Source organism: Odontesthes bonariensis, chromosome 2 (assembly GCF_027942865.1).
Source record: "Odontesthes bonariensis isolate fOdoBon6 chromosome 2, fOdoBon6.hap1, whole genome shotgun sequence".
NCBI classification, from domain to species: domain Eukaryota; kingdom Metazoa; phylum Chordata; class Actinopteri; order Atheriniformes; family Atherinopsidae; genus Odontesthes; species Odontesthes bonariensis.
In genome coordinates this window covers 11,071,668-11,086,153 of record NC_134507.1, presented here as the reverse complement: position 1 = coordinate 11,086,153, position 14,486 = coordinate 11,071,668, and the positions used below count along the sequence as shown (strand labels likewise).

The window sequence follows — 14,486 nt, the reverse complement described above, 5'->3', positions numbered from 1 at the left end:
CCGTCTTATCCACACTAACTGAGCCAGCTGCTCTCATTCCCACCACCTGCTGACAGAGAATCATTTTCAGCTCTGCTTGTCTCTATTTTCCTGAGTCCCAGTTTGGAGCCATTTGATGAAATTCATTTGAGGATCTTCTCAGTTAATTGCAGTTTTTATGTTAGAATCAGTTTGTCAGTTCTTGTGTATAGACCAAATGAAAGCAGTTTAAAGCCAATAACTCATTGTCTCAATTAACATTTGAGTGTAAAATCACATGGCAGAACAGCCAAATCTATCCCTCCATTCTCTCCCACTAACGCTCGTTCAGACAGCCCGACTCAGATGGACTCCTTGGACTAACTCTCCACTCTGTGTTTAAACATGACTTTGTTTGACAGTTTAAGTAACATAAACCAATTGAAAGAAAAAGGGAAAACAGGTGGAGACTGATAAAAACCAAGCATTATGACACACTTCCATTTAACAGGAACACTGGTTTCACATCCATGCTGTGGATGTAACACCTGTGCCACAAGAGCCCAATAAGAGGAAAGCGGCAACAATCCAAACAATCTCTTCTTACCTCATTTCCACCACTTCCTGCCGACTGTCTTCATACTTCCTCTGCCAATCTAGTACTTCTTTCTCCTTTGTAACAATCTGTGGAGGGGGGGCAAAAATTGCTTAATAAAGTTGAAAATATTGAACTGAAGTAGCTAAAACATTTATGACTAATAGAGTTAAAATAAACATTTTGGGGGGCACCTCCTCTCGTGCAATTCCCAGTGAATGGTCCAGATCTCTGGGCAGGTGGGGGCTCTCCGCCTCGATGTAGCTGGTGGAGGTGGTCCTTGTGTACAGTGAGTTCTTGGTCACAGCACTCTCTACTGAAGATGTCATGTCTCTGTGCTGCTTCCAGGAACCAAAGGAGAGGAGGGAAAGAAATGGAAACATGACCAGTTACCAACCAGACAGAGTTACAAATGGGACAACCTCACTCTTGGGCTCACGCACGCATTCTCCACAGGATTCCTGAACAAAACCGCAAGGCAGCATCAAACTTTATAAAAATGTACCACACAACAAAATCAGTATGTAAATGAGGCAAGCTGGTGATATTCCTGAAGACTTGGTCAGCTGCCACATGATTGGATGAAACAGTCTTCAGTGCCATAGTATTAGCCACATGAATGGCTGATGCTGGCCCCAGCTGAGCAGTCATGATCACCTGCTGCTTGCAGTAGCTGGAATGGGACTGGGTCCAGGCAAGACAGAGGGAAAGAGGGTAGCAGTTGATCATATACAGGAGATGGAAGACAGGGGAGCAGGCTAGCCAGCAAGGAAATATTGTTAGTCTCTTGTTATGGCTTGTTATAACACTATAAACTAATCTTACCTCATAGCACTGTAACCTGAAAGAACATTTACTCAATCCTGTGAAGTTACAAAAACACTGGTGTGGGGTGAACCAGGGGTTGAGGTATACTAAAACATACATATCCATGTGTCCGAAAGGGCACTGCAACCAATGACCATACTAAAAGACAACTCATTGCATTAAAGATCTTATCAAAATGTAAAAAACAATCAATGTTCAAGAACCATTTTTCGGTGCTTAAAACTTTGTCCTAAAAGGGATTTACTCCTGCTTGATAGAGCTGGATTACAAGAGGATTTGATGAAATCAGAAGGAGCCCACAGAGGGCAAGGAGACAAATCTGCTAATTAAAGGAGAGAGTTAAGTGTTTTGTCTGGCTGGAGCACTAATGACATTATTCTTTTGTATGAAAAGACTGGTCAAATCAAGATAACGATTAACTTCTTTTGCTTTTAATGATAGGGCTTACCTCCTGATTCAAAGATGTTCAGCCCTGAACATAAAGCAAATGCATTTAAACTTGGGGTACACTGATGGTATGACTCTGAGTAACTTGTACTAAAAATGACTTTCAGAAATGGTCCCTTGCACAAAAGACTCCCTTAATAAGTTCAAGATCACATGTTACTTAAAATCCTAGCAATGTTGCGGTACTAAAGAGACAAATCATAGACTTGTGGAAAAAATAAATACAGGTGCCCTGTGGGGTGCTATAAAGCAGTCTGTTGGTGGCCTTCGTGTTTCTCATGTGGAAGGACGGAGACTCAACTTTTAGATGGAAGCAACCTCAAGGATGTACAAAAAGTTAGCTCTGCTGAACGTTGGTCAAATTTTAAGAATACTTCACCAGACAATGTCGCTTTTAGTTGGTTTTAATGTGAATTTTTGAAAGGGGCCCAAGTCAGTATCATATGAATGGAGATAGCCAGAGACATCACAACTAGAATAAATTCACAAACATGGGGCTCTGGTTGTCAGGAAACTTTATGAAAATAACTATACCATGCTATCTGGACGTCAGACTTCTGGGATCTACTGGAAATAAACTCTACTGTGCAGTCTGTAAGTATTTGGACTGTGGTTATGGTTCTGTAGTCCAGCACCAAGAGGGTGAAGTGCTGATCTTCAGCCTCTGTTGGATCAAATTTACAACCAAAGTAGGTAAACAGTGTAAGAGTGTCATTTAATACACCGCACAACATGGGAAGTACTATATATTAAAGGGCAGTGATTGTACAGTTTTAACCAATGTATAAAATTTGAGTACCTTATCTATATTGTTACTTTAAATCCATTGTCCAGAGGCACTAAACCTATGAAACAATGGCCAATGTGTTCAAGACCAAATACTTGGACCGCACAATCAGGAGAACAGATCACAGGGCTATCATGTTACTCTTACTTTAAGTAAGGGTGAACCGTTGATATTCCACCGGCGAGTGCTGGGTTTCTTGAGTCGAGACTGTAAAATGTGTGGAACAACAACATGAGACGGAGAGAAGACCGAACAGTGCCTGTCCTGCTCCAGATCTCAAATATGTTTAACCCCGCTGTGAAAACTGAACGCTGACACCTACCTGCCAGCTGTTTATTAGTGCTGTTAGTCTGGGAAAAGGACAAACTACGAGAACAAGAATGTGATTGGGGATTTGGGGTGGTGATAGCAAAACGTCATTACATTTGGAAGTGTTACAGCCATATAATTCCTCTACGAATGATTTTATGTCTATTGTGTGAAATCCCCAGTCACATTCATGCCAATGTAAGCCTCTCATGAACAGGCAACATGCATAAAAAAAGGCAAGGATAAAGACTTTTTTTTTTTTTTTTTTTTTTTTTTCAATTAACCTGGAGGAGCTTGCTGCAAGTCAGGGTGGGAGCTGGACACATTAAGCCATGTTAAAGATTTCATGTGAGGGGACGCAAGTGGTGGCAGGACTGTGGATGCAGTGATGCAGCCACCATGTTGAAAAAGGCCATGGGTCCACAGTTACACTCAAAACTGTGTGCTGAAGGGGAGGGATTGGCAGGCTGAGACACACTGATGCACACACCACAGCCCCCTGTCCTATTCACTTACACCTGCTTTTCTCTGATTGCCCCTTCAAGATGCATATTTTCCCCTACAAACACACTCACCAACACACACTTGCATACAGCAGGTGCAGGCTGACTCAGCGCAGTACCTGGGGGGTTACAGTGGAGAGGGAGGGGCACTGAGAGATGCTTTTGGCTACTTGCAGAGCCTCTAGCCTCAGGGTAGCAAGCACCAGCTCCTCCTTGGCCGCACACATGGGGCCAAATTTCAGGAGTAAGGGAGGAGGGTGGAGGCCCAAGGGTGAGAGAGAGCAAAGGGAAACATACAGAAACTTGAGTTGAGCACACACACTTGCTGCTGCCTATATTTTACCCATGATTCATCTATTTCACGCAGCAAGCGACTGGACTCAAAAACGGGAGAAGAATAACTGAAAAAAACAAATGAAATGGCAGGATGGAAGTTGATACAAAAGGAAAAGATGTCCATACAAAAACACACACAGTCACATATCACGGCCACAAATAGACCACCACAGCCGAGACCTATGAGCTTTATCAAATTGGATCATGTGTGGTCAGTCAACACACCTGTAGTTTTTGGGCGAATGCAGTGGGGTTGGTCTCAGCCAGGTCAGGCTCCAGGTACTGCAGGGGGTCATCACACTCAGACAGCATGTCTAACAGGGGCATAGCTTGGACTGGAGCAGGGGACTCCACAGGGCCCTGGCTTGGGGGCTACAAGGGCACCAGGAGGAGTAGGAAGAGGGTGGGGGAGGAGGGCAGGGGACAGCATGGCAAGCAAGCGCTGAGTGTTTGAGTGGCAGCACTGGGAGCTGATTCACTGAACTCAAGCTGGGGAAAGAGTGTGGGGGACTGTCTATTTGTAATCAGTGACAAGGCTTGATCGGGTCATGTTGCAAAGCTGAGTCATAGCCTATGATAGCGTATATGCAAACCAGCACTCTGTCCCCCTCTTGTGACTAAACAATAACATGGTGTACAAATGTTACAAATCAAAAATGGCTGATTCTCCATACATGATGGTGAGTAAACATATAAATAAAACTCATTTTCCCAGCATAAGGGATAACTGCCCATTGAGTGGGGGCATTTATTAAGGCGCTTGGCTCACCTGTTCATCACTCTCTGTGCTATGTGTTCGGCTGAGTGCTTGGATTTCTCTCTTCTTGCCCTTTTCCCCAGCAGAACCCTCGGGACCAGGCCGCGAGCTCAACACTGGTGTCTTCATACCCGCTGTTATCTGGGCCTCCATCTCCTCGAAACTCCTGTGCAGTATGAGAAGAACATTATGAGAACTGGGTGAAGCATGACATGTAATGTACTGTATATGATGGATGGGAGTGTTAATGAATGCATTACTGAAGCAGCTAAAGTGCACGCATTATGCATTCCAAATCACTGAGGTTTACAGTTAGCACGTCCCACAATAAAAGCTTACACAGTAGAAATTCAATCCATACACATGCAATTCATCATATTGTGCTGCAAAGTAACAACACAGATTTACAAAGAAAATAAGATTATAACAAGTAAAGAATGTTTTACCCTGTGCAGGGGGAGCTGGGTTCAGAGCCATGTGCACATGTATTTTTGGTTAAGTTATCAGATACTGAGTCCAACTTCAAGTACAAAGATGGCTTCTTCGTAGAGAGTGGCTGTGAGATGCACAAAATTGAACAAAATCAGTCAGAATTTGAATTTTGATGATCACATACTGCATAAAAAAATCCATGTACTAATGTCATTAAGAGTTGACATGAGATACTCACTGGGGACGAGGAGCCAATCTTCTCCATGTACTCAATTTCATAGTCTTGAACTATGACAGATGGAAAAAACAACTTATCAGTAACAGAATACAAAACAGAAACACGTCCACCAGTGTTACGCACTGGCTTGTCTGCTCTGTTTCATCTCTGACCCAGATGGGTTGAGCCAAACAGCCTCTGGGAAGAGGTGGCTCCTCTGGCAGTCAAAGGGCTGAAGAGAACTGGGCCAGCACGCTTAGCTTACGCCACAAGAAAAAATCAATAATGCTGCTCTATGATGAATAAAGAGTAAAGCTTTGGAGTGCTTTACACAAACATTTCCCTGAACCCCACCCACCTGTGGTATGCTTTGATGTGTCTTAGCATTTAAATGAACACAAGTGGTTGGACCACCAAAGAGACAGAGAGTAATGCTTCACCTGGAGCCTCCTGAGGGAGACTGTTCTCTTTAACAAAAGACGTAAGGTCGCATGGCTGAGGGAAGTCTTGTTGGTCAGAGTTCAAATCTGTGTCCATATCGTGCAGGGCTGTCCACTTATGATTGGTGGAGGAGGCCAGCTTCTCCTCGTCTGTTGCGTGATCATCCTGTGCATGATGGGAGGGAGACTCATCTGCAGGGGTGAGATCCTGAAGAGCAAGAAAGGTGGCAGAAGGATACCGCTGAGAGTTAGACGGAAGAGGGAGAACTACAGAAGAACTAAAATGGAAGAGCAAAGCGAGAAAGCACCAGTGTGGAGCATTAGATACACACCTGTGATGTATCTGACAGTGGGGATTTCTTTGGTGACCTCTTCACTCTGAAAGTATTACTGAGAAAAAACATCAATCATAAAGATCCGGGTTCACTCAAGCAAGTCAATGCACAACTCATTAGAGGCAGCGTTCACTGTCTTATCACTAAGTATGTAACATTTCCACATGTGCACCAGCATTACTCACTGTGTGTGGCTGAAATGAACAGAATTGTGAAATGTTTGTGACGAGGGTTAAAAACTATAGTTAGTAACTGTACAGTGAAGAGTAATGGCAGATTAATATAACAGTTACATTTTCAAACATACCAAAAAATACTTAACATACTTTATGTGTGAAACAAAAATTACAGGAGAATAATTGTTAATGACAGGTTTGTATTAATTTAATCTGAAGCCTTCAGTTTTCCCTGCATTGGTCCGGCAATATATTGGCGTTTGTAAAATCTTGCAACCAATTCACAATAATTTACAGGATAAATGACCATATTTTACCCTTTGCATTTATTGTAAAATTCCTATCTTTTATAATATTTCATTTATACTGTAATGTTCTGCAGTTGTTACCAATGATGTTCAGCCACCAGTGATGCTGTTTGTAATGTATACCTGACAATGGACACAAGATGGAGCACTTTTGCTTTTTTAGTGGAGGAATAGCACTGTGTCAGCCTCAGTAAAATAAAGGAACATTTACCATCTGATATGATTCTATTCAGTAGAATCTGGTGCTAAATAGTTGCTGAGTGCTGATAAAAAAAAAGAAAAATCTATTTATCTATCTTAATCTATCTAAATGAATTATTTTGAATTCCAAGGCATCAATACTAGAAATATCGTAAACACATCTCCATGTTTTAAGTGTCCCAGCAAAATTCATTCAACATTCAATAACACATTCTTTAATAGTTATCCACTTATTCCGTTATTAATATTAAAGCTTTTCACACTACTTCTGAACAAACTATGATGTAATGTTAAGCTATTTCTAGTTCCTTTAAACTGGCACACAACTTGGACTGTGTCAAAAACACGACAGAATTTAAAACACAACTGAAAGCAGCTATTCTCCAGTTAAAGTTGTGTAAACAAAAAACAAAAAAGTTTAAGTTGATATTTGTATTGTGGATAGAAGGGATTGTGGTGTATCTGTTAATAGGAAGGGCAACAGGGTGCATGCTGCTTTTAAAGGAGTCGCATGGAATAAAAAATAAGGTGAAAAAGGGGTCAGAAAGGGTGGATGGCTGTGTTGTCCCTGTACTTACAACAAACAACAAAGAGAGGACACACTCCTGGACTTCCTGTGATGTATGAGAATACACAAACACAGGTGACAGAGAGACAGACAGAGGACACTGGCATAACAGACGGGTAAACCACGTACAAACACAGACTAATCTAATATCTTCACAGATGAAGATTTCCTACACATGCTTTAAGGGAGCGTGGACTTCCATTAATGTATGAGCCCCTGCTAATAAAATGCCAACTTACGATTTTATGGGAGTTTTCTTTTTCTTTGAAGGTTTGTTCTGGTTTTGGTCCTCCAGGTCCCCAATGTTGTCATTGTCATTTTCATTATCATAGTCATTAGATGACATTTCAAAGGAGGAAGTTGCCTTAGGAGGGGACGCAGCCATCTTGTTGGTGGATTTAAAAGGATTTACGGAGTCATCATAGTTGTTGTGATCAAAGTTATATGATGGCCTGGACATTTTGGGGGAGTTGGAGATACTTTTCTTTGAACTAAATGGATTGAAGTTTGGATCCTCCCACTTGTCAGGTTCAAAGTTGTAAGAGGCTTTAGTGACAGCGATTTCATCCTCGTTGCCATTTTGGCTTGCAGGACAGTTGTTGTCCAGCTGCTCCACCTGGGCTGGGGTGGCTTTTTTCAACCCAAGCTTTGGTTTCCTGAGAGGCATCTTGACACTGGACTTCTTGCCCACTTTCTTAAGTGGAGGAGAAGCCTGATGTGATGCCTCGCAGTTTTCTTCAGAGTAGTCAAACTCCAGTCTTACTGGTTGACGCTTGGGTAAGATAGCTTGCTCCTCAGGATTGGTAGTTGTTTCTTCAAGAGGAGCTGGGGGATAGGAGTGATGTGGTTCTGCAGTAGGGACAGGGGAGTTCTCGGGAGGGCAGGAAATAGGGCCGCAAACAGGACTTTTTCGACCCAGAACAGGAGAATTGGCGATTTTACTACCTCCGGTGTTAAAGGGGTTGATATTCTCAAAATTCTCTGGATCCCATTTGTAAGAGGCACTAGGAGGGATTGGAGATTCGTCTTTGTCTGTTGGACTAGCAGGTAGAGGGATCTCCTCCTGGCACAAAGGTAAGGCAGGGACACTACGACTCTCCTCTTGGCTGGTATGATTGGTTTCCTCAGGTAGAGGAGGAGGAGTTTCCACACAGCTCTTCCTTGTTCTTCGAAGAGTCCCACTAGGGCTCGGGGTTGCAGAGCCTCCTTCTGTTTCCTCCTGAGCCTGCAGAGGACTGGCAGTTTGAGGCTTCGCCCGCTTCTTGATTTCTGGGGTGCTGATGGTTGAGGCTGGCCTCGGGCTCTCAGGGTTGGAGTTCTGTCTGAGGAGGGGCTTCTTCTTTACAGACCCAGGACGGACTTTCTTGGGCCTGCGGAGGGTCCCTGGTGCACTCTCAGTGCCTACGCTGAATGATTCAGAATGTGGACGGAAACCTCCTGACGCCGATCCATCCAACAGACCAGAGTTGTCTAACTCTCCTCCCTGGAGGCTAAGGGAGCGGATCAGAGTGTGACTTGTCGACTCGACAGCGCAAATGTCGATGTTGTAAGCACCACTAGCAGCAATGGGCTTGTTCTCATCAAAAGAAGTTAATGCTGAATGGCAAGGTGTATCAGCTTTAGTAATGTCAGAAGCAAGATCACTCAGTGATGTACTTGCACCTGTAAAAGATGAGATGGAATATAAGACAGAGAACGCTAAATCCAATTGACAGTTGAATAGAAAAACTGGGATCATGGTATATTTCAAATGGATTGTAGATAAGATGCAGGTGTAAACAAAATAAAAATAAAAATAAAAACTCCATAATAGAGAGAAAGACTGGAGCAAGCAGCCTCCTACAAGCATTAGTTGTGTAAAATTACAAAAGGCAAGATGTGAGATACAATTTCCATCCACTAGATGGTGTAAGAATAACTCCAGTAGCAATCCTTTTTAGCAACAGCACTTAAACCTCTACCAGAGCTCAGCACACATCATGGCACACGTAATTCTCCTGCTGTACCTTTGTCATCAGATGTTAGTTGCTCCCTGAGTGACTCAGTGGGAGAAACACACTTCACTGGAGTTGTAGATTCAGGAGTCTCAAAAGCACCATCAGAGTCTGAGCTCCTAGAACAAAAGACAAGGCCAAAATGAATAAAGGTTGCTGTGAATCAGACTGATATCGCTTGAGCTGTATTGACTCTACCATATTAGAAGTCAATGTGAAAAAAATCATATCACAAAAAATACATATATTTTAAACAAGCTGTTCCATTGTTCTTCCTTAGAACAATGTACTATGTAGGTATTTTATGATATACTGTATAGTTACCATATAATACACAGTCACCAAGGCTAGTATTTTGCTATAAAAGGAACAATTGTTATTTCCAGTATTGAGTATTGGTGAAGAAAAAAGGCTAAAGGTTAATATGTCTTGCTGTTCTCATTTCCAGTAGACTTTAATGCCACAAATGAAAATGGTGAATCTGCAGTGAAGTGACAGATAACGACACGCCTGAGACACATTACCCCATCAAAACACAAACATTTGCACTGAACCCTATCAGACCACCTCAGGGTATAAAGATATCACAGCTATAAAATATACAATGGAGACTGAGCTGCACACAGAGCCAAAAAATGTCTCCTGCAAGATTGTCGACAAAGAAGACGAAAATATGGATTTATCTTTGACACGGTCACCTTACATACGTACATAGATGGAAGTAATGCTTGCATCACATACCCTGGCAACCAAGCTTCATGCTGTCCTGATCAATATATACATTTCATGGCATGCGGCTCCAGCCTCCCATCCTGTCTCACCTCTGTCTGACAGGCTCCACGGCAGCCCTGATCATGCTGTCATGACGAGAGCCCCATGAGAGACGCCGTAGGAGCCCAAGAGCTGGATCTGAGTCCGGGCTGTTCTCGTCTCCTGCCCCTCCCAGCAGTGTGTCCCAGCCCCAGCGAGCCCACTGCAGTGGAGACAGAGCCTGCCACGCACTCACTGCCATGGCTACCGGTGGGCTGCACTTACCCGCACCTCGAAGCTTCTGCCTTACCCCGGATCCAACCTTTTCTGTCTTCTCTCTTTTACTCTATTGTCTGATATCCAGATATCTTTGTTTTCAGACTACAGTCTTTTCACCTGGCGTCTCTTTGTCATCAGTAACCATATCAGTTTGTCTCCTCTCCACCTCAGTAGGAAATGATGTCTCCCAATCTAAATGAGCCTGTCTGCAGAAGCCCACCTCCTGCAATACTGTATATTCAGGCTCTCTCTACCAGCTTTTCTCTCTACTTTCCTCCTCCCCATCTCACGTTCTCCTTAACCATTTTTCTGTATCCACACAGAGGAGCTGTTCTGCCCACCAGACTAACCACCGCTTCTAAGGATAATTTTCTTTGTTTACACCATCACTGCATGTTGTGTTGTGTTCAGAAATTCAACAACAATGACTTTTCTTGCAGCAAAGACACACCTTGATTTTGCTGTAAAACCTGATTGATTAATCTAATCCCGAAGGATTAACCTCTAAGGATTACGGAGGATGATCGGCAAATTGTTCGGGTCTTTTGTCAAAGACACATGCTTAGATCAAATAAAAGCCTCTATCACCAAAGACACAAGGTGCCTGAAAAATCATGTAGGTATTAGTATGGAACAATCTACAGTAAAACATTCAGAGCAAAATGACAGAGATAGCATAGATGACAGAGATAGCATATCTTACTTGCACTCCAAAATGCTAAAATGACAAACCAAAACCTCTTCATCAGATTACATTTGACAGCATGTTAAAGCCCCACAGGGGTATCAAATGATAAACAGTACCCGTTTAAGAATTCTTTAATAATATCTTTTCAACCTTTTAACACTGGGGTGATAGGGTGCCAGATGAGACAGCACATGGTAGAGAAGGGAGCCAGAGATGTAATCTCTATGAGGGCCCATTGGGTCTCAGCAGGATGACACTGCTCTGCCTAGAAATCCATGTGGATCAATCACCAGGAGCGGGGATCATGTTGTCAGATGGTCACAAAGCTAGTGAACCAGACAGCTTTAAAGATGCATTTTCAGAGTGGAAAACAAAAGTGGAAGACAAAATAAGAATGCATGACATCAGATCACAGATATATGAAAATAAAACTAGTGAGCAAATTCAGCTATTAAAGATTGAACCGCTTTCAGTGTTAGTTGAGAATGGTTGCAAATAAAACAAAGGACAAAAAAAACATGGTAATCAAGGCTCATTTCAGTGCTCCGTTTGTGTCCCAGCAAAGGACATTTATCGTGTGAATCCAAACACTGTGTTTCTATGGTAACAGGAGGTTGTTCCCACCATATGTTCCACTACAATGAAAAAAAAAAAAAAAGCAGACAGTCCAACACACATAAACACACAAGGCTTGCCTTCCATCACAATCAACCAAAGTGTATGACAGAGATGGGAAGGCAAATATAGCCACACTGCAGATTTATGAGGCATGATGCTGCTATGAAAGCATCAATAATTCATTATATCATCAATTAATTTAGTTTTTTCTCATATTCACTGCTGCTCCTTGAAGAATGATCACTATTGATTATCTTTTTCAAATGGCATCTAATTAACCCAGTTTATTCATTTAAACATGGATATGAAACAACTTGATAACAAAAATGTCAATCGTCTGGGGAATGCACGATAACGCAATCCCATCCCCGGCAGCTCTTATGTAGAAGCGGACTAAATAAAGGAAGAAGACAAGCAGCGTATGGTTGAGCACTTAGGGTACGGGGGCGAATAGAAACAAAGAGAGCAGCATTTAATAGCAAGCTCTCAGCTTAGGCTGAGATGACTGCCTGGAGACAGAAGCTCTGCAGTGGGAGGTCGAGAAACACTGCATGTCAGACAGCCAGACGTGTCTCTGCTTCCAGCTACATTCAACTCTGTATGTCCAAACAGCTTTCAGTGCTGGAAGGAGGGCCTTCAAAAAAGCACTGGGGGAAAAAGAGAGAAAAACCCAACCTTCTCAAATCTTTTTTTTTAAACAATTGAAGAATTGAAAAGACCTCACTGTCCTCCAAAGAGGACATTTCAAGACAGTGATTTAAAAATACTAAATTTAACACAATAATGTAAACATAGCAACTGGGATTGAAGAGGAGACGGTGAACGGAGGCAGGCTGCTGGTTTCTAAGCAGCAATGTGATTAGCCTAAATGGATTAGCAACCACGTGCTCTCTCCATCATCTTTTGACTGTCCTAGTCCTCTAAACCCTCTCAGCCTGGACACAGCCAGTCATCTATCATTTTTAATTACACTTCTCCTTTACCTTGAAAATTCCCAGCTTTCACTCACTCTCTGCTGTATAGTTCAACATTTGTCATTGTCTCCCATCAACCAGTCTCTTTCCTCTCAGCTGTTATGGAGCTGTCCGTATCGAGTTGTTTGTTATCTTCTATTGGCAATTTAATGGGCATAGAAATGACCACCTGTCTGTCAGACAAAGAGGGAGAGAGCAGCAGTTTAATCAGAGACGGGCTTTCGTCAGTATGAAAAGGTAGTTCAATAACACCAAAAATCTATCACGTACTTTGTGTCTATTGATAAAACAATGATTATTAATTGAATATAATAGTTAGATATAATTAAGAAAGAGATTGAGTGAACATTAGAACTCTACACTGTGACTAAATGATGAAAAAGACTGACATCTGCTGTTTAAGAAAAAACACTTTTGTCTGAGATTAGACTAAACATACATTATAAGAGTAAATGTCTGTTTGGTCCAGAGAGAGAGGAGAGAGATTATATAGCAAAATATAAAGTTATACTTTCTGATCTATCTGTCCAATATGGTAGAAAAAAAGATGCCAACAGAGGGAGCCCCTGTGCTTTCATCCCGTCATGAATGAACGTCTGGAAATAAAGTATTGCATCATACTTGTGCACTACAACCTATTTCCATTCATTACAACAGCCTGGACACAATTTATTCACAGATATAATGCAATCTACAGAGAGCAGCTTGTAAAGGCATTTCAACATGACAAAAGCAACTTCAGGCAACCACTCTGTATCATATACAGGGGAAATAAGTAGTTTTTCTTAAAGAGTAGATGTTACAAAGTGTCAGTCTCTCATTTCCATCCCAGATAATGTTGATTTCCATCAGCAGGAACTCTTCTCTGAAGTCTGGAATCCTTTTGTCTTTATGTAAAGCACATTGAGTTGCCTGTAGTATGAAATGCGCTATATAAATAAAGATGCCTTGCCTTGCCTTGCCTTGCCTTGCCTTTTGTCCAAGGGATCCCTAACCCCTGACCCTCAATCTCAAAACAAAGAAGGCATTAAGCCAAAAGAGTGTCAGACTAAGATAATCTGCAAATGTAATACCTCGGCCTAATCTGAGACACTGACTGCAGGCAGATGGCACATTGAAAGACAAGAAGTCAGAGAGAAGTCAGCAACAAGGAGAAAGAACAAAGGAGTAGATGTAGGTTCATTCACATTTCTGAAAGAAACACAAACAACAACAAAATCTGGAGATTTGATAATACAAAGAGAGTGAATATAGTTCACAAAAAGTCCCTTGAGCATCATTAGAATTTGATCCACTTAACACTCCCAGATAAAGGCCATACAGAGTTTCAGTCGGAATTCTTTGGACGGTGTCAGTTCTTTTGACAGTGTTACACAACTGAGAGAGTGAACTTAGTAAAATTTTAATTACTAATAGTTGGGGATGATGGTCACGCTACCTCTGTTTTGCAAACCAGTAGGAGGGCTGCTGCTAACTCAGCCGTCCTGCACTAAAAGCTCACATGTCACTGTGAATGTTTTCATGAAAGCACTCAGCCTGCTGAGGTCTTAACTTTGTGGAGCTCTGAGGTGTACAGACTGTTGTGGAATATTTTTTTTCTTTACAAGCAGCCCATTACGCACATCCCTCTCCACTGTTCCTCCAAAGCTCCTTCTTCCCTTGTGCAGTTGTGTCTCTGGTATATAAATAAAACAAAGTGGAGCACTCTTACTCCATCTCTGTCATCCACTGATATTCCCGAGTTATCCTCCACCCCCACACAGCGTGTTCTATTTCAACACAGTCACCAGCTCCTGCTCCCAGCGCGGCAGTGGCGTCCTCCTTCTTACAGAACAAAACATCACTCCACCAGCCTCCCAGTGGCACCTATTTCACTGTATTCTGGTTCCCACAGGCTCCCCTGAAACACTATTATGGTTCATCCATACACACAGGACAGTACTCAAAGCAGATTGATGAGTTGTGCTAATTTTTTTCCCGTCCTTA

At 42.3% G+C, this 14,486-nt stretch overlaps 1 protein-coding gene across 1 annotated transcript in view; it reads right to left on the bottom strand.

The window, feature by feature from the left end:
- tacc2 (transforming, acidic coiled-coil containing protein 2) overlaps positions 1 to 14,486 on the bottom strand; it is a 47,474-nt gene that overhangs the window by 3,957 nt on the left and 29,031 nt on the right. Inside the window, exons 7-18 of the mRNA XM_075476963.1 lie at positions 9,204 to 9,310; positions 7,437 to 8,859; positions 5,942 to 5,999; positions 5,610 to 5,817; positions 5,191 to 5,240; positions 4,967 to 5,076; positions 4,533 to 4,686; positions 3,989 to 4,135; positions 3,547 to 3,639; positions 2,763 to 2,822; positions 748 to 891; positions 566 to 642 (exon numbers count right to left, since the gene is read on the bottom strand). Of these exons, the coding sequence (XP_075333078.1) occupies positions 566 to 642; positions 748 to 891; positions 2,763 to 2,822; positions 3,547 to 3,639; positions 3,989 to 4,135; positions 4,533 to 4,686; positions 4,967 to 5,076; positions 5,191 to 5,240; positions 5,610 to 5,817; positions 5,942 to 5,999; positions 7,437 to 8,859; positions 9,204 to 9,310 (2,631 nt within the window). The remainder of the gene's footprint in view (positions 1 to 565; positions 643 to 747; positions 892 to 2,762; positions 2,823 to 3,546; positions 3,640 to 3,988; positions 4,136 to 4,532; positions 4,687 to 4,966; positions 5,077 to 5,190; positions 5,241 to 5,609; positions 5,818 to 5,941; positions 6,000 to 7,436; positions 8,860 to 9,203; positions 9,311 to 14,486) is intronic.